Source organism: Plutella xylostella, chromosome 4 (assembly GCF_932276165.1).
Source record: "Plutella xylostella chromosome 4, ilPluXylo3.1, whole genome shotgun sequence".
Classification (NCBI taxonomy): domain Eukaryota; kingdom Metazoa; phylum Arthropoda; class Insecta; order Lepidoptera; family Plutellidae; genus Plutella; species Plutella xylostella.
In genome coordinates, this window is record NC_063984.1 from 4,638,269 (window position 1) to 4,664,794 (window position 26,526).

Consider the following 26,526-nt stretch of genomic DNA (forward strand, 5'->3'; position numbering starts at 1 on the left):
GTAGGTAGGCAGGCCGGTATGGTTAGCAAAATAAGAACATTAAGTATGATCTAACAGTTACTCATGATACTAGCATGCACAACTAATCAAGGACAACGATGGACTTTGTTAAACTATGCGATGCACGCGTCCATTAATAATTAAAACCATAAAGTACTGCCGAGGCACTTAATAATTATTATGAGGTAGGTACACTTCTTAGCGAGCATATTAATCGGATAGCCTATGGGGAAGTAGGTACGAGAAATAGAGTTTTATACATAATCATATTTTTCTAATGATTTTTCTCATGCGTAACATAAGAAAACCAGCTTCAATACGTTATAGGAAACCTGCGAAATAGCATGATGGATTTTACCATCCCTACCTTATAACCGCAACTCTAGTCACAATAAATACTTAAAACAATTGTTATAATAAAAGAAACCATAATAAATTCACGGCTAGGCTAAATAGTTGTAACAATTTTATAGCTGTGACGCCCTTGGCATGTGGTAGAGTTAACGGAGGAATGCTAATGTGGACGTCGAGGCAAGTTTGGAGTGGCCACGGTACACTCGCCATATGGAGATATGGAGTCGGCCATTAGCCATTAACTATAACTTCATAGAGCAGACATCTTCTATTCTATTTGTACGGTCTATTCTTATCTTTTAAATTAAATAAAATGTTACTACAGCGGCATAGCAGAAAAACATAAGTTTTCTCCCATGAATACAAAAAGTTAGTTAAGTAAATTTAATTAACTATTTAAGTATACATTAGGACGAGACCAGACCCTAGGTCTATCAAAAACTACATAGGCATCGGCTTTATTCAGGTATGCCTGTGACTTGTAACTTCCTCATAGTTGCGCAAGCCGGGCCCGGGCGGCGCCCACGCGCCTGCAACCGGCGCGGCGGCAGTGCAAGTTCATTGTCACACAAACTCGACTCTCACACAAAACCAAGTCTTGAAGTTGTCACATTAGGAACGCACAAATCTATCACTTACCACTTTCTATACAGATACCGCAACATACGTGACCTTTGTACCGACTGTCACAAGTACAGTGCTCCAAAATTGATAATGCGCATAGAAATCTTTGACAGATCGGTTGTTTTCGATTATGTGACACATGATATTGACTCCTATTTCTTTCCTAAGTATTTTTTTAAGGCTCTTACGATTTAATGATTCGGGTGTGAAGATCTGCATGTGCATTATTAATTTTGGACAAGTGTAAATTCGTTGTTTTACGTCCGTGGCTTAGAACCATGGCATTTACTCAGTAGGAGCTGCCTACTCAATATTCTGAATAAACACTTGGTATTTTCTGTTGTTTGCAAAGTATCACTCTGCAAATAGGAGTCGAGTCTCGTGAACAATACGGTTAACTACGCAGCCACAGACATAGATTCTACGTTTAATATGGTTAGATACGCTTTAACCATAAAGATGTAGTGAAGCCGAGTTATGTGCGGTGTTTGTCTCGACCTAGTATCTACCGGGGTTCTATCTAAAACGCAGTCATTGTGTCTGTCCATCCATTCATGTGTTTATCTCGGTTATGAGTTAATTAAGAACAAATGTGGGGGAGTACAATGAATGTCTTTAAGACGCGGCATCTTTGATTTTGTTAGTTGTAGTGCATAGTGCTCAGTGAACTATTAAGTATATTATAATTTTTAATTTTATGTACCGTTTGGCCGGGTCTGACTAATCCGACATATTTTGTGAAAACTTCTTGTTTGCACTGGAGCATGAGGCTTAAATTAGCTCTTGACTGGAGATTAGCTCTTTTGTTGACTGTACTTTATACTTTAATTAGCAGACTTGAGTATAGAATGTAGGTGTACTGACTTAGGTAGGCATGCATCTAACATTTATTTACTTTGCTTTTCAGTGGCATTACGAAATGTCTCTATTTTGCGTCAGATTACAATAGACGGTGCCATTGTGAGAAATCACAGTGAGTCGCGCTTCAGCGGCCACAGTTCGAGTAACTCTATCCATCGACAACTCGCTTCACTGGACCCCAACTTCTGTTGTTGCGTTCCTAAAACTTTAAACTGTTAAAGCGTGAATAATAAACAGGGCCTCGTCAATTGTCGTTCTAATTTATCTTTACGAAGCGCAAGCGCATTGTGGCGGCTCGTGAGAAGATGCCGCTCGATTGAGACGCGACGTCGATTAAGTGTTTAGAAGTTATGGTATTTTTATTCCCATAGCACAACATAATACTGCACTTTATTACAAATACCAGAGGTTAGTGCTATATTCATGGTAGGTACTTTAATAAATTTTGGTTCCTATTACTCACAAAATAGCGAACAGTTGTACCTAAGGTACAGTGTGGGGCAAATAAACCTGACCCTCTCAGAATGACAATGACAACAGAGCTAGCTACATAAAAAATAAAGGCGAACTTCAATCGAATCGGTCGGTAGCTCGAGAACTGTATCTTTCCTTACGATGGCGTGATGGCGGCGCGGTTTGTATAAATGCGATGATTTACGGCGCATTCCTGGTCGGGCGGAGCGGTGGACCCTCGGCTGGGATCGAATTATTTCATTTGGCCGACGAGGGACGCGGCTCCCGCGGCCGGCACTCGCCTCGATTGCACTTGAGCGGTCGAGCGCCCGCCTCGCCGCACTCTGCACTGGAACACTCCATGTTCTGTGACTCACAGATCACAGATGTGGTTGGTATGGTCCCACAGTGATGTACGCGGAATCCTCTCAAAAGGCCCGAGTAGCTTTTATGTATTCCCAGGAGAATTCAATACTTACATTGAAATAATTACTATATATGTACGAAATGCTTGGTAAAGTTGACAAACAGCAATCGCTTTCTCTGAATGTCAATTTAACCGATGTCCCCCCAATACGGATGCCTTAAATACGCAATTACAATGATGATCACGGACAGCGGATGTTGCGCAAACACCGCCAAAAGTGGCAATGGCTACACCGGAAGCTAGCAGGAGTCCCTCCACGCGCCCGCAACAGGTAGGTTGAATGAAGCCACTAATGAACAAAGAGGGAGCGCCGCGCATTACTACGTTCATACATAATGAACGCAGGCACAAAGCGCAACTTCGCATCATCATAATGACTACAAACTGCATGTTGTAATGTGCAATCAAAAGCAATTATCTATCTATAGCTAATAGCATGGCCCCACGGTAGGTACCATGCTCTCCGGCCGGTGGGATACGAGCAGTCTCATATCGTACGGATGCCAATTTAGAGGCCGTCAACTTTTAATTAAATTCGAGCGACGACGTCTAACGTTACTCGGATACAATTTCCCTGCTGAAATTTTTAACAGTCTGTGCAAAAACATCTGGCTGGGCAAAAAATATTCCGCTTCGAAAAACACAACACAGCTGCCAAAGCGTGTCTCCGCAGTTATAAAGCTATTGCTTATATTTAGTCTCTGGGTGCTATTGCCTCAACAATCAACTCCATATATCGGTAACATAAACTCCACAATAAGAAATTTAATTATACTTTGAACAGTTCGTAGTCATGAATCAACCGCGTATGAATGGAAGGGCAATAAAATAAAGTTCATTTGTACATAAACAGCGGAGTAAAAATACCCGACCACCTGGTTGTGGCTGGCGCGAGCGCTGGAGTCCCCTGCGCGGGCGCCGCCGGGGCAGGGTGCACCTTTATTTACGATGCAAGCGTACCTACTCGCAACCCGAACCCTTCTATTTTTAAAATGCAATTTGTCTAATTGTAACAAAAGCAGGGCTAGATATCAATAAAAGTTGTTTATCCATACACATATTCATTTCAAATTCAATATTTCAGTTATCTCTTATTTTCCGTTGTCTATAGGAAAACCAAGTTAATTTCTTTGCGAAGCCGTTTCTTCGCGAAGCGTCGATAAATCCACTTTAATTTATCGAGGTGAAATTGAGCATTCTTCTTCCTTTGTCGTCCGATAAGTCTTATCAAACGGTGACAAATTACCATTATTATCCGCCACAGCCTGTTCTCGGGGAATAAACATGAGCTCGCTACATTAGTCAGGGTCTAATTAAATAACATTCGAAGTTTCACGGTAGAATGAGTCCAATTGCTACTTGGTTTACTTCGGAGGTTGGGGTCCTAATGTTGTGGCTCCGTCTAATAGCCGCGTGGGTGGCCTCCTTCTATTAGATATGTATCTATCGATAGCTTCGTGTGAATCTCACCGATAATTCGGTGAAATATGAATTCCCTGTGTTGTTTAGACTCGAAATAATGACCTCTTATAGTTAGAATGATCCTTTTTGTATAAAAAACGGAGGAGTAGACGTTAGAGCGTCCTTAATTGATGGCTACTGTTAAATACCTTTAAAGTAAACCTCCTATGAAATACGTATTGTGTCAGGTTTCTTCATTTCTATACTTCACGTATCTAAACAATTAACATACCGATCCCTATAATAATCTGTCTTGCTCAGTTTTTTTAATCCTCTTATCCGTAATACCTGAGAGTGTTGGGCTGTTCGTGCTTTAACGTAATTTTAACGGATTTGGGATTTTTTTCATATTAACAATTAAAAAATTCAACCACTGACCCTTTTTTAAACGTAAAGTGTACCTACCTAAGTAATTCAGAATGCTTTAGATGCGCCTACCGCCACACTAAAGCTACGCCATTTATTTTAATTTTAATATGCTGACACCTGCGTACTTCGTACATTTAAGTACCGAAGTGCAGTCAGTTGTAATTTAAAATGACTAGTCTAGGTACCTATATACCTAGTAACAATAACTATTTTGTTTTTTCAATTTAAAGATAATTAGACAATTCATTAATTACAGCACGTAATAGACAGCTAAAGAAAGGTGCTAAAGTTCTTCTAGCCTACTTGAGATCTAAGTACTAAAATTTGGTAATATCCACTACTAACTACTACATACTCTGTGGTATATATATGTAATATAACTATGAATATACTCGGCACAAGTCCTCTCCGACTCATCCCTCATCAGTCTCCTGCATCACGCGGCGGTGACGCTCCAGCAATTAACTTGTCACTGAGCTTGTCATGTCGAGAGCAAGAGCTTCCCTCAACGTCAACATGCCAGTCACATTCGGAACATGCTAACACTTACCTACACATAACTTACACGTTTAAGAATGTTGATAGGGCTTCACATTATAATATTTTTAAATATCTTGAAATTTTGAAAAAGGGCAGTAAATTTGGTGGATTATGAAGTAAGTAGATGAAATATGTAGGTTTGTTGTACTTAGTAGCAAAAGAGGAAGGTGTACCTACCTAGTAATAGAAAAGCGTGAACAACAAATAAACCCCATTTTAGAAGTAAGTAACTACCGTAATTTAAAATTGTAGAGACAATAAAGTGTGTTTAAAAGGCAATATTCCAAATATAAACGCTACCATTGCACCTTGGCCTGATTTCTTTGTCTATGTTAGGTGAGCAGAACACAAAACAAATGAAACTCAAATGTCTGGATAGTTACGAAGAGTGGAATTTATGCGACGTAAAACAATATGTCGTATGAAATGAAATGTAAATTTGAAGTAGCCTTAGGTTACGTAAAGCCCACTCTACACTCCGACGTGGCGTGACGTCACCAAGTTTCAACACTCAATAAACAAAGACAAGGGAACCACTGCTTACCAATTACTCCATCGACATAAATAATACTTAATTTACATGTGGTGTGATATTACAAGTAGGTGCCTACTACAGTAAGATACGACTCTAATGTAGCATTACCTATCGATCTTTCGAATATTTTCATTCAAGTCTTCAGAAAGTTCACTTACAAAATTTCATGTTATTAGATGTACGGTGGCCTGCGCCTAAAAGTATACAGGCGGAGTTTTTAAAATAGCGATCTCAAGCTCACATGCTGCTCAAGGACATCCACATAAACACCACTGCTACACACATCACACACAACCCGTCCCCGGATTTATAACAGATGTAGCTGGTCCCTTCATCATCAGGGATCGCTATTTTAAAAACTCCGCCTGTATACTTTTAGGCGCAGACCACCGTACATCATGTAATTTCTGAACACATTTCTGCCTGTTTCTGATTAAATTGTGCCTAGTCAACGAATCTCATATTACGATTGTGCATACTTGATACTTGATTGGGGAGCACCGTTAACAATTTCGTCAGTGTTAACTTTTCTTAACCCGTATGGTTAAGATTTAATTTGATAAATGCTCGGCCTGATAACTGAACACAACGAAGATAAATAGTTTTTCTTTATTAAATTTAATTCGATGTCTATGGCATGGTAATGGTGACAATACATTGTAGAATAATTTATGTTATGTTTGTTAATGTTGTTATTATAGTGTCGAGTCGTGACTTACACCACATTACCATCCCGACTCTTAGTATCTACCTAGGTAAGTAGGTTCTAACCTAGACGAACTGATAACATTCATGTGTCTTATTAAAATGGGTTCTGTTTACATAGGTAGAGCTATTTAAACAAGCCTTTAGAATACCTTGGCAATACCTCTGCAAATATTACAGCCTTGTTATTGTTAGAATACTTAATATAAAATAAATAAGTAAGGTAGCAAAGTACTCTCAGTACTTATACTTATTCAGAAAATTGCTTCTGTTAAGTATTAAACTAGAATTGTATTGATTGCAATAGTGTAACGCACAAGTCCTACAAAAAAGTGGTCATAAATAGCATGTTAAGATCATCATCATCATCATCAGAAATAAAAAATCAGCCCGAATATCTGTCCCTACAAAAAGTCAATCGTGTGCGGGCACCCTAATGTTTCCCATCTCACACTAAAGGGTTTCGTTCACATACGTCTTTTTAAAAGTAACACATCTTTTTGAATTAACAATTCGCTTTTTAAATTCGTCGCATTCATTGAAGCGAGTGATAGGTGTGAATGGGCGGGCCCGGGGCGGGGGCCGGGGTCGGGGGTCAGCATATTTCACGTGACGTCATCCACTCCGGCGCACTTTGTACAACACCGTCATTTACAACTACAAGCTTGCAACTAAGTATTATTTTATTATACAAAGTTAAGGTGCATCGCACGGTAATAATTCGATTCACCACGGTACGGGTGGTCTACCACCACTGGGAATGCCCTTACATCATTCATTAATAAGCATTTCTCAACTCATGAATAAAGCTCAGATCATAACTTGTAATATTGGGTTATTAAAGGCGTTAATTAGATAGCGCGAGTAGAACAAAGGCTGTCTTAGGAGCAAAGGCTAAAGATACAAGGAACTAGATCTCCACATGTAGATACTGTTATGGAGGCTGTAGCAGCTTGGGAAACCAGTCAGAATGTATGGCTGGCTCGTTGCTTTACTTACACAGTAGACTGTATTTGTGCTCTCTCTAGGTAAATTGCCTTGCAAGTCACATACCATCGCGCATGATAAACTACATGTCTTATATGTCACCACATATCGCATCACATCAAGTACCGGCAGGTAACACAAATATGTATCTACTCACTACTTTATACGTAACGTAACGACATGTAAAAGCATAACTTTATTTCTTCGTTACTATGAGTTTTTAATAAAACTTATAACTAACAAAAATAATACTTACTCGACGCAACCAATAAATGTTCAAGTCATCCTTACATTGTTCCAAAGTAATTCAGGTAAACGTTCAGTAATTTGATAATATTTCGTTTATTTTGTTAACATTGGTGCAGTTCGGAGGGGAAACGTACCGTGCGTGCGGCGGCGATGTGGAGGCACCACCCAGCAATAATGATAATGTATCTGCACCCGCATTCAATGATTATGTCATTATTACATTACTGCTGCCGGCCGTATTCGTAACTAAACGTACTGCACTTTGAATAACGATAGACAGTTCAAAAGTTATCAGCGAATGATATCATTCATTTGGATATAAACTGCAGAACTGTTTTAGGAAATGCCTTGTTTTCTTTAAGGAAACTTTTTACAACTGTTGTCATTGTTAATCATCATAATATTTTGTTAGAGCCTCACCCTATGTTTTTTTTATTCCGTAAGGGGAAGCGAATGAGGTATGTATCCTCGTAAGTGAAGTTTCCGAGGGAGTCGGCAGGGAGTGGTCGTATCGGCCATCATCATCACTCACCGCAGCCATATTACTTTAAAACTGGGGTTTGCACTGCGCTCGTAAATACTAAACTTCGTTTCACGGTAGTAGTCACGGCACTGCTTCATTAATCAACTTGGAAAGAAAGCTTCATAAAACTTACCCCCAACGGAAAAGTTAATTGAAAAAGAAGAACCAAAAAGTTGAACTAGCAGAGCGTGGTTTCGATCCACGGACCTCTGGGTTATGGGCCCAGCACGCTTCCACTGCGCCACTCTGCTCTGTGACGACATGTGTCTAAAGTTAAGATTAGATTAACGATTTTTCTTACGCTAGTACATTAACGCTTATTTCCTGTTATTATGGCAACTCATTAAATTATTTCCAATTTATGTCTAATCAAGTCGGCACCACGAAGGGCACCCGACCGTTTCACAAACTGAGCCGCTCCAGAGGGGTCTGCAGCCTTAATTGAACCCCGCAATTAATGTGACTGACCGAATAACGGTGCCGCTATTGTTTTGAGCCATCAATGTAACTTCGATAGTTGCGACGGCTTAGACCGGAGTGAGTACTGTTGTATGATGCACTGTGCATGTTGATGGGCATCCTTGCCACAACCGCAGCTACTTATTATCTTATCGCAATAGTAAAACATTTGCCATAGTAAAGATAAGGTTAGCTTGCAATTTAAAGAAGCTAACCAGATTCTCATATGTAGGTACATTAATAAATTAATCATTAGCATTTCACAAGCAAAAATAAATAAGCTTATATTGGCTATTTTTAAAAGCTTTTAAGCTCTCATTGGTACCTACGTCATCAACCTTCGGCACATTTGATTCATTCGAGGTCTTTGTTAAGAAGTAATCGTTCATGTTTGTTTACATAATGCCTACACAATACTTATTGATAACCCACGTCAGGACTGTGGATCTAGATAATGATTGTGTCGGCGATGTCCCCGACGCATCAGAACTAACAAGTTGCAGGTTACACGGGACCACGTGAGACGTGAGCGCATCAGATATTCTTGTTACGCCGCTATCGATTCCTCAACATCGATCATGTGAAACTATGTTGCACCAATAATACTTGATGCATATAATATGTGATAACATGACAGGGAATGGATAAGGACACGCACCACACTAATATATTAGTTAAGTAGGTACTATAGAAACTAGAAGGAACTTTTAAAGCTCTGCTGGTCTGCTTTTAAATTTCGTTACGGTCCTACCGTTTTCGGTGAACTTCCTAAATGATATGAGTTCTGCTTCGTGGTTGCCGACATTAGGAGGATGTCACGTCCCTGCCTTTAGGCCGCGCCGCCTCACACCTGGCCTGCCTTGTTTACTATGAATTCGAAAGTTCCGCCTAGTCCCAGACACAGACGGAATTTCAACGAAGCGTCAAATTTAACTAAAGCTTTGTTCCAATGTAAACAGAAACCTTTAAAGGAAAGGCCGGTTTGTATTTGAAAAGATAGTTTAATTGGGAATAACTAGGGATAAGAATCATGAGTTCAAGAGATCATGCGTAATTGTGGTAGGCACGGAGTAGCCACATGTAATAAAGTAGGAACTAAGTACATAAAGTATAGCGTACCAAATAGCATCTAGATTATTCTAGATAGACTTCATCTCCTATGAAAGCCAAAGAAGCAATAGTCTGTGACTCCTTCATCAGGAAGACCCCACACTTTCGTTGTCATTACAACGATATCCGGCTTACCTTTCCCTTGGGAATCGGGGATTCTATTTTTTATACTTAGCTTCCAAAGAAATAACTATAACTCACTCGCTTAACATTCACAAAAAACATTGTTTGCCTTGGAATCTTAATACAACAGCTATCCTTTCTGTGTTTAAAGTATCGGGAGATTATAAGGTATGTTTTTATTAGCGGAGAAGCTCTTTTGTTATGGAAACATATGAAGGTGTCGTCTTCGTCCACCCTCTTTACCTTTACGTAACGCCAAGCGTTTAGTAACCGCGTAACGCAGTGGTATCGGCATCCTGGCGTCATAAGGGCGAGGCTACACCGCGGCCAGCCCCTTGCCGCAGGGATTTAGCGAATTACTCCGCAATGAATGCATTTCCGAGAATTAGGGTCGAGTTGTGTGATGTGTCGCCCTTTGTGTATCTGAATTACGATACTTCAGTTTTACTAGCGGCATTCAAGAGACATTCATTGTATATTGACGCGAGAAAGAGTGCAGCTAATTGATGGCATTGAATGCGCCATTATTTTCGAAAGCCAATCTTTATTTCGGTCAGATATAAATTTGATACCAGTGTTCAAGGGGAAATCCGGCTATCAAGTTAAGTTTATATTGATTGATTCAATAGCATTTAGTTACAATAGGTTGGCGTGCAATCTGTGTTTAAATCGTGAAATAAGCCGTATGTTGTTTTAATTGTGACATCTGGCAAACACACAGTCGTATTTGTATTGAATAAAGTACCAACTTACCCCATATACCTAATGTAGAGATATAGGTCTCTAGACAGCGACATGTGTTGCTGTGATTGAATGAATAAGACGCAACGGACGCAGCAGGGCCAGCTGTGCAAAATTGTAGTGTAGGAAGTGAATTTACTTAACTAATAATACATCAGACAGAAGAGATACAAGGAACATGAGCTGCTCTACAAAGCATTTCGTGCAGCATCTCAGGTAGGACGGTGCAATAGTATAAAGGTTTTTTTGTTAGTTTTGGCACGGGCGAGGGCGCGGGCGCGGGCGGACCCAGCGTGCCTGCAGGTGCTACCCCACATGCCGGCAGCATCAGCTGACACGCGACTCTACGGAAGCTGATTACTTGTATCATAAATCACATCTTGTCATGAAAAGATTCATTAAAATAGTTTTTTCAATAAAATCTTTATGTATACTTAAGTATACTTATGTACGTATCATAAAGTAGGTAGGCTGATTATGCAGTGTCGATAAAAGCGTCTTTGAATGAAGCCAAATTATCAGCGGCCAGTAGCGAGGTGTCTGTGTCGTGTCTTTGTTCGGAGAGCAGCACATTATAGATAAAACAGACGTGATTTATTTAGGAGCATATCGGTCATGTGGCGCGCAAATGTGGCGCCACCGGTCGGCGCCTGGACCAGAGCCCCCGGCTGGGCCGGCAGCCACGCGTGACGTCACACGGTAGCCGCACACTCCACACATCTCTAAGCTCTAATTTGCTAGCTACTACACCACTGAAGTAGTACTTAAAAGCAATTTACATCTGGTTCGTGCTAAGCAATTTCTGTAATCGAAAAACAACCAATGCTACAGAATAGCTACTTCCTCTATTTCAACTGGAAATAATCCTAACGAGATCTAATTTACAGCCGTCAGTTACAATTTGCAAACGCCTGCAAAATATGTCAGGGCTTTAAGCAGATAGTGATCATGGTGTACAAAATGGTTTTATTGAATGTAAATGGCGTTGGAGCGATGCGTATCGTGTCTAGCGGTGAGTGAATGGTGCGTGTGCGGGGAGTGTGTAATTATTTAGCACGCATTGTGCTGTCACCGCGGCCGCGGGGCGGGCGCTCACAGCTGCATCGGCATCGCTAAACAGAGAAAATCTGTTAGAGACGCAGTCTGCGAAGCCTTCACTCCTGTGACCCATTTAACATATCTGTCCCTGTCCTCCTCCCAGCTCCACACAATGCCGTCATAAATCTGCGTATTTTGTATAATCGGCTTAAATGCCATAGCAGTATCGGAATTATTATTAGTGGCGACAAAATGTCAGCCAACTTAGGTATCCACAAATGCTAACGGGTATATTCTCAGATTTTACGATCTCCATCGACGCGACGTCGCAAATTAACTCAACGACAGTTAGATAGGTAGGTATAAAATTTAATTAAATTCTCGACAGCTTTAACCCGACAACAAACTTGGATACCTACTAGGGATTTTGCTATGAATGTTAATTAATTGGTTCTGTACCGATGTTTAGCTTGTGTGATTTACGAAACAAAATAAGAAGTTTACAATAATCGTGCCTTACGTAACAATGGGACAAAGCGCGAGGCGGTGGGAGGGCGCCATTCAACATCAACACTGAATTGTTTTATGCACTGAGCTTTAGTATCAAAGTAGTTTTTTTTCCAATAGAGTCATGTGTATGTAAAGATCCGTTGATCGTGCCTGGTGGGCTACTCTTGCTTTATGAAATACTAAGTTTCGGACCGCTGTGGCGCCATCAGTATATGTCTATAATGCAACGAGATAGAGTCACGTAGCAGCGGTCCAAAACATCGTATTTCGTGAAGGAAGAGTTGCTCTCCTGTTATAAATCCCGTGTGTGCCCAGTCCGGAGCCAGCGCCCGGGCAGCCCCGGGCAAGCAGGCGGCGGCGGCGCCGGTGACATGCTCACTGGAGCTTTCTAAAGAAGCTCGCGAGTCGCCCGGGGTTATTTGCAGATCTTGACCCGACTTGAGCCATGGCAGCTCAATGGCACTATGGCAGCTTAGTTCTTTCTTTCTGAGACTTTCATATTCTAAAATAATAAACACTTAAGGTTCACAATAACAAGAGGCTTTTTCAGAAACCTTACAGACGTTACTGTTTAATTAGTGCCTGTTTGAGGACTAGGACGGTATTGTAGACCACCTCGAGAAGGTTACAACACCCTTATGCAGCAGCAGTAGGTATAGTTTCGCTGGTCAGAATCAGAGTACAGCTTTCATAAGCTTAACAAAACATCACTTCAAATGCCGTAATGTAGCTAACACCACTAACATGTCATCATGTTGTCCACAGAAGGAGGGCGTGGGGCAGGCGCACGCGTGGCGCAGCAAGTCGTTCCGCAAGGCCCGCCCGTGCCACTGGTGCCACCAGCCCGTCAGCCAGGGCTCCTGCTGCAGAGGTATGTTGCAACAAACTCTTCACCCCAAACTCGGAACACTTTTTTCTGAGACTCTACGGTCGGATATCCACGCTATCATCGAGGACCTTATTTATATACTTACACAAATTATAAAGGTAGTATGGTTACTGTCTGCAGCCTCCATACTTACCTACTGCTTGTATTGGTGCAAGTATCTTGTATAACTAGATACCTTATACACTCACGAGCAATGAAAAAGTTCCATCTGCTATTGACGATCTATACTTACCTATTATTATGTCACTGGAACTTTTTAATTGGTCGGAGTGTAGTTTTTAAATTGGCATCTATCTACCTTAGGTACTCTTTGTGGACTTTTTGTGTCTCCCCAATACCTACTTCCGCTTCATAAACACGCGATTGATTGTTGGAATATAAACCACATCCGACCGTACAGTCTGAGAAAAAAGGGTTGTGGCAGAGTGACCCATGGATATAGTTATAGACATAGAGAAATTGAGCACCATAAAAGTAAATGCGAATGTACGTAAATGTCTCTTATTTAAAGGAAATATTTAAGTAGCATAAGGCAAGGTCTTGACAAGGTTCACCATGGGACCTCCCCGACCCCCCATATCGACTTGAAAGGACATTGCAGAGGCCAGGGACTTTGCGATGTTTGATTCAAACGTCACGTCCGAAATTGAATAGGTTTTAAAATATGTTTACAGCCACGTACCGCCATCTCCTACATACATATGAAATGCCGCGGTTTGCCCGCGCGAGCGTCGACCCCCGCCCGCCGCATTCTTGCATCGCACGGGAATCGAATAGCTAACGATAGATAGAATTACACTTTTCATATAAAATTTATGTCAAATTTATGACCATAATATATTACTTATGACCAGCAGAGTGTCAAAGGGTATCAAACCAGTCAATAGTATCAAGGAATATTATATCCATCACTGTATAATTTTACTTAACTCCTCGGTCAATCTTAAAAGTTAGTGTTAACGTCTTAATAAGTGTGTCCTACCGGCGGCGGCGGCGGCGTGATGTAATAAAGTATTATGGTGTTGCTGGTACACCGATTTAAATCGCTCAGCATACTATGGTTTTTGCGAAACTGGTAAACTGCGTGAAAATGTACTTAACTATGATCTACTTATCTCTACATCTACGTATAGAGTTACCTGTGTCAAATGTTAGGCATGGTTAACGGTTTTCTAAAGGGACTTGTGTTTAATACATCATAATTCTTTTGTTTCAGTATGCAAATACGTCTGTCACACGGCATGTGAAAAGAAGGTGAGTCTGTAAAATTTTGCATGCTAATTTAAATTGTTTTGCTCCCACAACTAGACACCAGTCTGATCATTTAAAGTTTGCGCCGTTTCGCATCACGCTGGTGTCGCTGGTAATAGTTTATTATTATAATCATCGCTTAGTTTATATCCACCTATACCTGAAAGCCTGAGCTACAGTATCGCGGTGCGGGTAGAAAATAGTTTGAATGTCAATCGCCACATGGCGCCCTCTAAATGTGAGCATAGATCTGCGCATACGCAACCCAGCGACTTGCGCGCTCTTCTGCGCGTTCAAGTCGAGGGCGGATTCTATTAGCTACTTCAAACAATCAGCGCTAGGTGGCGCTAGGTGTGGTATTTCAATGCATTGGGTACTAGTTTACTCGGTTTTATAGAAATGCTCGTCTTTATCAAATAAGTATCAAATGTGTAATGTGCAGTGCAAAGTCTTTGTATACTAAGTTGCAAAAGTGCAAATTAAAACGATTATACACATATAAGATCTTGTCGTGCGAGTCATAGGCCCCATGCTGCGTATGGAGGAGGTAACTTACCTCATTATTGATCAATATTAAGTACTAGTAGGTACTTTACTCCTAGTAAATAGGTACCTTTATCTTCAGCTCTGCTTATCTTACAGAAGTACAATTTAATAAAATTATTCATACATGTAACAAAACAGTTTGCTTGCTGAATGTTTAGTTTGTTTAGTCAAACAGTGAGATAGTGATCGCGGCTAGAGACGTCGGTCACGCGCTCCCATTGTGTGTCCTAACTTGGCTGACTCGTGCCGAAATACACTCTGAACAAACTGTATTATGCATAGATTTATTACACATCATCTACTTTTATTGGCCTATCTGTTTAATCCGTTAACTTAGCTCTATATTACCGGCGCCGGCGACCCGACCCATAAAAAGCACATCCAAGGTGGGCGTCACAACGATCAGTTTTTTTAAAATTCAATTAATACCAATGCAGTAGGATTTATTTTCATAGTTTTTTTCAGGACTCCTAGTTATGGGAATATTTAATAGGTTTCATTAGATCAAATCTTCGCTTTCCCCTGAACCTGTAATCCTGAGGGATGTAGGAACAGATTTAGATCGCAGCGATATGGATCGTGGCAGTAAAGTTTCCTGTGTGTTTATAACAAATAGCTGCAGGTATCTCGCGGATCAGCTAATATCTCCCCCGCGGCTACCCCGGCCGGGACACAGAGGCCCAGTTACTGCGCAGGACGGAGATTCGTAATTACCGATTGTCACTTTATGATGGCTCAGTTTTGCATACTGGCCGCTGGAGCTACGGCTGCCGCTTGCTGCCTGCTTGTAATTACCCCATCAGACCACTTGGTAGCTGGATTTCCGTTCTATTAACTTTTATACCTCTTCCTAATAAATATGTAATTACAGTAATGGCTGAAATCGTTTCTAACTGTTACTGTCGCTTCGGCACAGATACAACTTTAAGCAGGTCTTAGGTGTGTCCCGTGAGTGTTTGACCCGTGGGAATGCTCTTGGAGCTTTCATGGGATCCATATTTTATACTGTGACGGGGCTCGAGCATCCATTATTATAGATAATGCCTTAAGCATTAATTCATGAGAAATTAATAATTTATTAGAACAAATAGTATGCAGGGCTGGTGGCGCGGGTGGCGGGGCGGGTGGTCACGAGGAGCCCCGCGGCTCGTCACGTCCTTGCTCCACGCGGCGCCCGGGGCGGCGGGCCGCGGCCGGGGCGCTGCGCCCGCGCCTCGCCCGAACATTCGTGAATTTGCATCACTAATGAACGCGCCCGTTATTCACATCATGTTATGCAGAAATTATTTTAAACGTTTCAATTAAAATTCGCTTGCAGGTTTTATTTCGCGTAAGCAATACTTATTTAACTTACCCGCATGCTGAAGACATAAAATAAAAGTTTTTTAACGATAACTGTTTCACTTTGTGATTTACTGCTCTTGGTACGGTTCGAAAATAATGTGAACGAAAAGAGATCTTCGAAAATGGTAACGTGGTAACCAGATGCGCGACTTCCTTGTAAGTCATTTACGATTTACCATCATCTTGTACGGCAGTGCCGTATATCTTTCCCACATTGGTCAATTTAAAATCCAGCGTCAAGATGACAAAACGCGTTATCACGCATCTGTGACACGGGCATCAATCAGTCACGCACGCACTCGCGCCCGCCAGCCGCATTTTATACGCAGTAGCAAATTAAACTTTTTGAAGGTTTTTTCATGCGCGAATATTTTTCGCTAATTTTATTTCTCATGTCTCTCACTGCTGCTATAGATATAAGTAGTTTTGCCATCTTTGCTTACCATTTCGGCTTTAGAAATGGAGATTTCGTAGAGTTTCTACTTTTGCAGCCGCGTTTAATGCGATTGCTGGGTAAGGGTTGGAGAACTTGGGGCTACTAATTTGTTCCCCCGCAATTTACTTAAGTTTAAATAAGAACCAATTTACTGGACAAAACTTTTGAATGGGTTCGACTCGGAACAAGTGCCGGCAATGTGTTCACATTAGCCACAATAAATTGCGTGTGCTGAATGTGTCAATAACGCCGCGTCCGGGGCTTTATCTCGCGCAATCAGCGCCCGGAATTTATCGACATTTAGTTTAGTATTATTTATTTGTACTTCGGAGTGGTCTGGCTGGTCCACATGCAGTGTGCACTGTGGAGCACAGGCCTCTCGCCCCCGTCCGTCGCCACCGGAACCGAAATCATTCTGTGTGCGATACATTTTAATGAACAACTGAGTGAAGACGTTGTTAAAAACAATTTCAATAAGACTTTCGGACTGAATAATTGGAAGGAGAGAATTAAAATGTTTCAGACTTGTTTTGAGCTTTTTTGCACGACACGACGCTCGAGTATTTTTGGGTCTCAGGAATGTGGATTGTGATACGCTAATGAGGAACATTTTAATGGCACGTAACTGCAGCACTGCCACTCGTTTGTTAGAGTTATAAGTAGTATAACATTAAAAATATATAAGAAATTATATTAAGTTAATTAGGTTCAGCTTAGAATCACATCTTTAGAATCACAGCTACCCTATTCTTACAAGATTTATCTATGTCAGCAGAAAAACAGACATAGATAAACGAATTACTGAAATAAATTTACTGAGAAACACTCGCTCTACCTTTATGGATGGATTTCTCGGAAAGTTTATAAATTCTGAAAAATACTATTTTGTATTTCAGTTTCATAACAAGTTGATATTTAATGATAAATAAACGTGTCCAACACATGCCAATTACTATATCATACATTCATACACAGCGTAAACATTACTCGTAAATACATCGATCCCTTGTAAACTAAAGTGCCGTTAAGCAAGTCAAGCAGGCAACGGTCTCTGTAAATACAGCGCTGACGTCACCTCTCAGCTCGCTCATTCAAGCACTTGTACAAACAAATTGCTTCTACAGTTTCTAGACTAATGTATTAATTATTCTCGGGGCACAGTAGCGCCTTGTTCAACACACGTATTATTATTTAGGCGGTTTCTGGGACGTCACTTCCTGGTGCCAATCATTTTGGAAGGAGCCCGCGCTATAAATCTTTCGATGGTCTGCCTTGATTCGTTCGGCGATTAGTTTTAATAAAATGATTGACTTTCTGTGCCGGATGTGTAATAAACGAATAAATATTAAGCTCCACTGAAAGATATCTACAATGTTTATTTTGATCATGTTTGAAATACTTTTTCAGAAATATTTCTATGTACCATCAAACAATTATTATCAATCAACTGGATATTTTTTTATAAAATCAGCAACAGCGTGTCGGTTTCACCTACGGCTTTACACGGCAACGTCACAAGTTTCAGGAGCCCCCCTCCCTCACCCCCTGCCAGCCCCTTCACCCCCTTCAGCACCCCCCAAGCACCGTTGGTAAGCTGCTGACTGGCTGATTTATGCTTCAACTTTTAAAGAACTAAATCTCGGTGGAACTTCTAAATAATTTTGTCTCTCTTGAAGGTGTATTTCTTTCAGCTTTCAGGTAAGTAGGTACCTTAAAGATATAAAGACTAACCTGAAAGGATGAATAATGTAAAGGCAATTTAGAGTGGTTGTCTATGGGGAATACCAATTTACAATATTGAAATATGTTTTTCCTCTTGCCTTTCCTAAAGAAATCAATTCACCACGTATCCCTATATTTCTAGTTTGTGAAGAAGGATTATATGGGTATAGAAACTACGTCAAAACCAAATAAAGGATTTTGCAGAGCGGAGAACATTTATTTGAAATTCACTAAGCCGTCATACCAACTCCAAGTAAACGAACAGCTAGAAAAAGCTCTAAGTTGTGGGTAGCTTTTTCACTTTATGGGTTTTTTAAGAGAAGCTTGAGAAGTAAATACGTACATTTATTAACTATAATTATTCTCAATTTTCAAAAGCATAATTTTTTATTGTAATGATGCCTGATCCTAGCAAGATACATTTGTTCTGTTCCTAAGTACTTGCTAAGTCAAATTTTATGTAGGTTGTTCACTTCATGAAAATACTAATGCATACAATGTCTTGTTCAAGTTCATGAGGCACTCACATTCAGTTGGAACTTGGAATTCGTAATCAGTTTCTCGCAATTTTTGTCTTTGAAACCGAGATTACCTTCTTATTTACATTTTGGTGCTCGGAGCTTTTTCGTTGTATAAGCTCTGTGTCGTTTACGAGTGTAACGTCGCGGCTAATCAGGCGCGGCCTGTGGGAACCGAGCAGGTAACCGGCAGTGTCGCAAACCGGAACAGTGCTAATACAGTTTGTTACGTGGAAATGCGTTTGTGCGTGGTGGCACGCGACGAGGGCGGCGGGCGGAGGCTGCGCGGGCGCAGGTGCAACGCACGCGGGGCGGCGGCGGCGGCGGCGCGGACCAGTGACACCGCGCCGCTCGCCAGGCCCACGCGCGCGCGCAACACGAATTCGCGATAAACATTCGCCAAAATTCAGCGCCAATCTAAGCAGTTTCCTTTTATAGCCGCCGGACGGCGACCGCTCTATAAATATCCCCGTGCCCTACCGTGGGTAGTGCTTTAGGCAATATCGGTGTAATCTGTGCGAATATCCTCATATTTGGCATGCAAAGCTCCGAGATATGGGACTTGAGAACTTTGGATTGAATAAGTTTAGCAGCATGTCGTAAAATCCGAGAAGCTTTTACAGACGCGTCGGCTTTGGATTTTTCATGAGTGTTCTGTTTACGTGACCGTAGAGTTGCCGGTTTTGTTGAGGCAGGGTAAAAACAACAACTTAGTCCAGCATATCGATGTTTACGATTCTGTTATTCTCCAATAAGACTGTTGTGAAAAAGACTTTGGAGCTATTAGAATGAAATAGGTACAAGGTGACATGCTTCTTATCTCATAAAGGATATCTTTAGATTATGTATGGGTAATCTGCCTATGACGATTGCAAACGATAACAGTGTTTTCAATTCTTTATCGATAAACCTTCTTGAGTCACGTAAGCCATTACTCAATACTAAAACAGGTGTATGAGTTATATACTTACAATAAAAAAAATATTATCGATCTACCTAATACAATTTAATACATTATAAAATTAGCAAAAGTAGGGAATGTTGGCAGTAAAACGTGGTAAAACTTAACTTATGCGACGTGGAGACAATAAGTGCTAATTGAAGAAAGCTGTTCACTACAACTACAAAGCCTTTTGTGTGTGTCAATATATGACGAGTGAAGTGCAGTGCAGTACATAACTAGACATAATAGACATAGAGGCATCAGACTGCGGCATAAGCAAGAAAGTAACATGATGGGAGTACTCACAGGGTTGACGGGTCTTTAATTGACGTCTGGATCTATCTTTCTCATGATGTACCGGAACGGAAGGCTCGGTAGCTCCAGCAGTGGCTCCACATCGTCAGGCCGCTCCGACCTGCAGGTGAGACCTGGAGTACCACCACCGTCACATAATTAACAATCCATAAGCAGCGTCGCTTGCCTGTCAAACATCAGCTAGATCCATACAAGTTGGAGTTGTCTATAGTTCTACAGCAGGAACCGAATTACGCAGATTATGGGACAAAGGTTTAGTGTCTAGTTGGGTGATCATGATTTTCTCTCGGTATCTTTAGCTCTATCAAATAACTTTCACCATAACACCAAAGGATAATTTGTAAACAATGCTTTTCAGCTACTTAACTTTAATGGTATTAATATTAGTAAGTACCTACTTTAAAAAATATAGTCTTAATATTCCCAAATTTCATTTCAGTCATGACCACGCGAAGTCATATCAGAGACAGTGCGGGACTTAGAGCCCTTAGTTAATCGTCGCCTTCATGAATCTGATGTAAACATACATTTTTAATTTACATAGTTATGAAGATTAACTAACTAACTTTACCGTACGTACGTAATGTCTAGCTTAAGAGTCCATTTTAGGATGAATATCATGTGTTTACTTACCGAAGAAACACAACAAAACTAAGTAGCAAGACTGTCCACGACTAGCATTTCAATACGGAGCTGACTCGCCTACCATAGGGTCAAATGACACCCTATAATGCTAATGTGACCTATGCATTTCATGACCTATACTGCGATACCTATTGCATATATATATCCTCCTGATGCCCACGGTCCTTCTGTGAGTACTTAACGAGTATAGTTGTTACTGCCCAAGCTATAACATATTTTTTCTGGACTAAATGCCCACGGTCCTTCTCCGAGGACGTATACTTTGTGTTTGAACCATATTTGAATTTACCGCCATTATTTTTTGGGATTGCATCAATGGATTTAACATTCCATCACTGACAGTTGTCTTAAGTGTCATGTGAGGATAATCAATCGTTCATTGTAAAAACCGGCCAAGTGCGAGTCGGGCTCGCGCACAAAGGGTTCCGTAGCAGCAAAATTACAGTTAAATCAACCTATCTCAAAAACTATAAGAGATACTTTGATCAAACCAAAAATCGTTGAAAGAGTTAATTAGCATGCATCACCTCTATTTTTTTTAGAATTTTATACCCCGTAGTTATAAAAATAGAGGGGGGGGGACATACTTTTTACGACTTTGTGAGCTGATATCTCAAAAACCGTTCACTTTAAGAAAAATGTTTTTTAGAAAACTTTATATCATTTTAAAAGACCTTTCCATTGATACCCCACACGGGTATGTACATCGAAAAAAAAAATTCATCCCTCAGTTACATGTATGGGGGGCCCCACCCCCAATTCTTTTTTTTACTATTTAGTGTCATATTTTTGTAGCGGTTCATACAACACATATTCCCATCAAATTTCATCACTGTAGTACTTATAGTTTCCGAGTAAATCGGCTGTGACAGACGGACAGACGGACAGACGGACAGACGGACATGACGAAACTATAAGGGTTCCGTTTTTGCCATTTTGGCTACGGAACCCTAAAAACGTCAAAAAACGGAACCATGGCGGGGCCACCGTCAACTAAGTAAGTTGTAATCTCATTTTACTTATGTGATCTAATCATTTAATACAATAACTTTAATAAAACCTTATTGTTAAGTATATTAGCAAGAGACGAATAGTAATATTTTATCAATTAAGGTTCTAAATAATATTCTATGATCATCCATTTACATTAGTACTCGTCTGAGTACCGTGGTCCTCAATGACATAAACGTTTAGTCCTCACTTGAGGACTCTGGACCGCTATACTATAATTTTAGATATACTTATTTATGTATTTTTTTACAGAATATAATGCGAAATCTAAGAAATTGAAGCAGATTTAGCTATGTCGGACGTAGATCTCTCGGAGGACGATGACATGACATAAATGACTCACCATGAACCTGTAGAATTTGAATTTTGTGATGATGATATCCAGGAGCTGCTAGCTGAGCCTTTCATTTTATCTTATTTTGTTCCTATATTGATCCCAATAATTATAATAGTTGATAAGTGTAAGAGTTTATCTAGAATAAATATAAGTTCTAAACTTATGTGAGACTGATTTAAAGTGTTAAATGTGTTCCTAAGTGGTTCTTATTTCATAAGTTTTATTATTTCTAACAAATTACCTTATAAATATATTTACTACCAATAAATTAAACTTTTTTTAACTGCCCACGGTCCTCACATGAGGACTAATGATTTTCGAATTTAAACCTATTGAAACTGGTTCCTTTTTTAATGCATTAACCGTACATACTACTAGGAACACTATATAATAATTTTTGCGACATTTATTCACGTTTAAGTTTCTGGGCAGTAAGCTAGGTAAACGCAATAGTACTTGTGTGAGGACCGTGGGCAGATAGTCCTAAAAAATAAAATAACGGCTGGGCGTCAGGAGGATATACATATAAGTACGATACGATATAGAGGCTACGATCATAATAGATAGATATTCTCTCTTATAACTTACAGTATTTTAAGATTTGTAATTATAAATTTGTAGTGGTGACATCTTCTGTTGACTGCGATTTTGCAAAAACTTTTTATGTGTAAATTTTCAGTTACATACTCCTTATAGTTTAGTGATACTTACAATAAAGTAAATCACATGTTTAAAAGGAAGTAACGATTGATAGTAAGTATCTTTTTAATAGATTTGTTCTTAAATAAAAAATAAATATCGATTAAATTTAAGTACTGGCTTAAACAATTAGTTAGGATCCATTTCAGTTTTGATGACTGTATACCTAGATGGATAGTAACTTAAGTAACTATAAAAAAAAACAATATTATATCGCACAGTATTTTGTTTTGCTCGCAGCGGAAAGTTTCAAGTTACAGCTATTCAGTGAGCGCGCCTCACCGCTCTTCGGCGGTGGACAATGGGCTACGTTGGAGCTTTACCGCATTTACGATCAACTTTATTGCTAAATTACTTGCCTACTTCGATCTCTAATGAACGTTCGGCTTCGTATATGGAATGGCATGTGCGTTGTGCGCTCATTTCTCTGGCAAGGGCGCATTAGAACTGCAACTTGCAGCAGCGGTCACATCGGCAGCTTTAGATACATAATTAGAATCTATTCAGAGGTTAGCATAAAGTTTAATAAATGATCCTGTGAGCGACGAGCGCATTCCCGGCGCGCCTGGCGGGGCTGGCGGGGCAGAGAGAATCCGTCCAGAAATGGAAACTGATTCAGCCGCGCCGTATGCGTGCGCGCAGCCGCCGGCGCTGGGCCGACGCTAAAACGCATAGCATTATGTGCAACGTGCAACCAACCTAATAATCGGTTTAACTAACCATTTGAATAAATAATTATAGACTTTCGCAGTCGCAAACGATATAAAGGCATTAGACAATAATTTATGCCGTAAATATCTCGTAGAGGCGACGTTTATGCGCTTTGTATCGGCTAGCGCAGATCTCGACGGCGGTTGAGGTGAAGTTTATGTTATAGCTTTTAACTGATACATGAATAATTGATTCTCTTTTATCGTAGTGCTGGGCGGTCGTTTAGAGCTTCCTTTGGCTTTCACTAAATTTACTAAGACAATGCGATTCTGTCTGAAAGAGAGTAGGTATTTTACAAATAAATCGTCTAATATTTTATTTACTATAAGAATACGTACAATGCATTTTAATTAGCATGCAAAATGGGGAGACATAGAGCTGATGTGATAGCGCGGGACACGCGGGTGCCTGCACCTCGCGCTGACACTCCGCAGCCTCAAATTATCTCGTCCATCGGCGACAGCCTCTCGCGACTAATTTACAAGTCACCAGCCTCTGTGGCGCTGCCAGGTACCAGCACGGAAAAGTATGCAAAATGGGGAGTGCTGGACCGATTTTTAAACAATATCCTCCCGTGCCCTCTTAGTGCGCGCGTGTTTATTTGAAGTGAATATATACGGGCAAGCTGCAAGCAGTTTCTTCAGCAGAAAGGTAGGATACCGTCGTCGTTTCCTCAATAGTACATTAGGTTAGCGCTGCCGTACATTGGGTTTAGCGCTGTAGCGATGCGAGCGCCCGATATCGTAAACGTCACCCAGTTGTACCGGCGTCCTCGCCGCTACTTCGGGAGGATTAACTGCGATGTAACCGGTCGCAGATGTAGATATCTGCATCTCTGAGGCCCGCGAGGCTGTGCCCTATTTTAAATCCCCTCATTGCGCGTTTCTATTCTCTAGGATGTAACACGGGATGTAAATGAGGCAGGTGTTTAACATGCATAAATAGTTAAAACTAAAACAACTCATTTAGTAAATGCAACTGCAGTTTGTTTAACATAAAATATAATCGTGTCTAATTTATGATTGTGGCTCTGTCCTTTGTAAAGTTGACAGGACAAGATGGATTGCACTTATATCTTCAGTCAGGATCTCTTTGTGTTTGTAATAATTGCCGTCGATTTATGCAAGCCAGTGCTAGCGTATTTCAAGCCAGATTTTTACGAATTCCGCAAACGTTGAAAGCACGCCGCTTTTTTGCCAAAACGAATAAATAAAAGTTTTGAGGTAACAAAGCAAGGTCGGCGATGCCTCGCTCGAGCACGCGGTCAGGGGGTCAACCCTTCACAACAAAGAAAAGTTGCATTTAAGTCCTCTGAAAAAGCGGTCATTTATCATTTGTAGGCTGCTTTGTGTTGAGATAAATGCGATGCGACGTCACTGATGGCAGATACGGGTATATCGTGAGATAAGTTTGCGATTCGGAAGACAGGCGGCATGTTTATAAGTTTTTGCATCAATGCGGTAAGGAATGAACTTAATAACAAGTTTTATTTTTTTATAAACATACTACCGATAAGTACTTTAAAAAAATAAATAATTAATAATTATTATATTACATAAGTAAAGTATGCATTGTTTATTCTGTCTCCCTAATTGCATTGTTTCACAAAAACTTGTTTGTTTTAAAATATTGAGAAACAAATCATTATTTAGTGATCGCATGCGTCCGCTAATCGCACTATGACGAGCGTATTTTTTGCTCCTCACGACTCGGAGCCGGCGTCAGTATAACAAGTGACTGAACAGGAAACATAATCGATTTCTTGTTAGCATTTATGTGATTGACATCGAACAAATTTTATAATCATTTTATTGTTATAAACTAACCGAATTTACTGAACATAACGATGTGAAGTCACAAAAGAGTTACATTAAAATGGTAACAAGAACAACCTTCCTCCGTGTGCAGGTGGGCTACTGCCTAATGCTGAAATAATTTTCCATATTTTTAAATTACCATTACCATTGTTATGATGCCTGTTATTACTGTAATACTGAGAGGTATTCACTAAGACTAGCTAGTTTACTTTTAATGAGTATTATATTAAAGTGCGCATCAAACCAAAGCGAATGACTTTGTTGATTTGTACATATTTCCCATGACTTTCTCGCCGTCGGTTATTTCACAATGACACAATGATAATCAGTGTAATTTCGATCTCGTTACGAATTTATGACGTGTCATTGCGGTAATTCATAATAAATGTTGATCCCTTCACGTATGAAATACTGTGGGCCCTGGAGGGTTGTTCTATACTGACCAAAAACTAACGAACGAGAACTGTAGTGTAATCGGCACGTTTAAAACAACGAGATAGAGTCGTGGCTCGCTCCGTAGCGCTCCCAAGCTGGTGGTTGTTATTCGTCAATGTAGAGTGACCCCCCTGCTCTGGGTGGGCGAGGGGCGTGAGTGAGTGAATGTGAGCTGCACGGGACCAGTTGTACAGACAGTCTCCTCTCTGATTGCACTTTAATTTGCATCGACAGCCGCCATAATTTTTGTTATTGAGACGTTGTAGGCAGAGCCGACGTCAAGGTAGAGCATAAACACTTCATATCACGATTTTCTGATGAAATTATGACTTGAAAGAGGGAATGTCTGTCGGCTGATGATTGTCGGATCGTATTCTTAAATACATGTATAATCATCTGTGTAGTATCTGTATAGTATTACTTACTTAAACATATGCACAGTTTTAATTAAATTAATAATAACTTTATTCATGCTTACAGAGTTGAATTTAACTTAAGTTAGTAACTTAACATTACCTTACACAATCATGAAGTAACATACTTTTAGAACTTATTTACTAGGTTAGGTTAGGATATCAGTGCTAATCCCAGAAGAAGATGCCTTAAATTATGTTATTTATTTCAAATATAAGCGAAGAAAAGATAGTTTGATAACAAAAAAACATAAGTATGGCTTCAATGTTAATAAATAATGTAATAAGTATGTAAACTATTTAGATCTTATTATCAGAGTTCTCATTCCCTCGAAGGAAAGCCTCAATTACCACCTATTGTTGCCGGCCAGTGAAAACTTATCTTGAGTTTTGCATAATTGAACATGCAACAGTCCAAATTGCTC

General features: G+C 40.2%; 1 protein-coding gene and 1 non-coding gene across 7 annotated transcripts in view; one reads left to right on the top strand and one right to left on the bottom strand.

The window, feature by feature from the left end:
* Positions 1-26,526, top strand: part of LOC105385915 (tensin-2) — an 89,245-nt gene that overhangs the window by 4,402 nt on the left and 58,317 nt on the right. For 5 of the 6 annotated variants that reach the window (XM_048627411.1, XM_048627421.1, XM_048627427.1 and 2 more), the window contains exons 2-3: positions 12,835-12,940; positions 14,175-14,212. In XM_048627411.1, coding sequence (XP_048483368.1) covers positions 12,835-12,940; positions 14,175-14,212 — 144 coding nt within the window. Of the gene's footprint in view, positions 1-12,834; positions 12,941-14,174; positions 14,213-19,791; positions 20,140-26,526 lie in introns of those variants that run through there. The other variant, XM_048627436.1, reaches the window with a different exon arrangement.
* Trnam-cau lies at positions 8,268-8,339 on the bottom strand. The gene has a single exon. It is a non-coding gene; the product is annotated as a tRNA-Met (tRNA).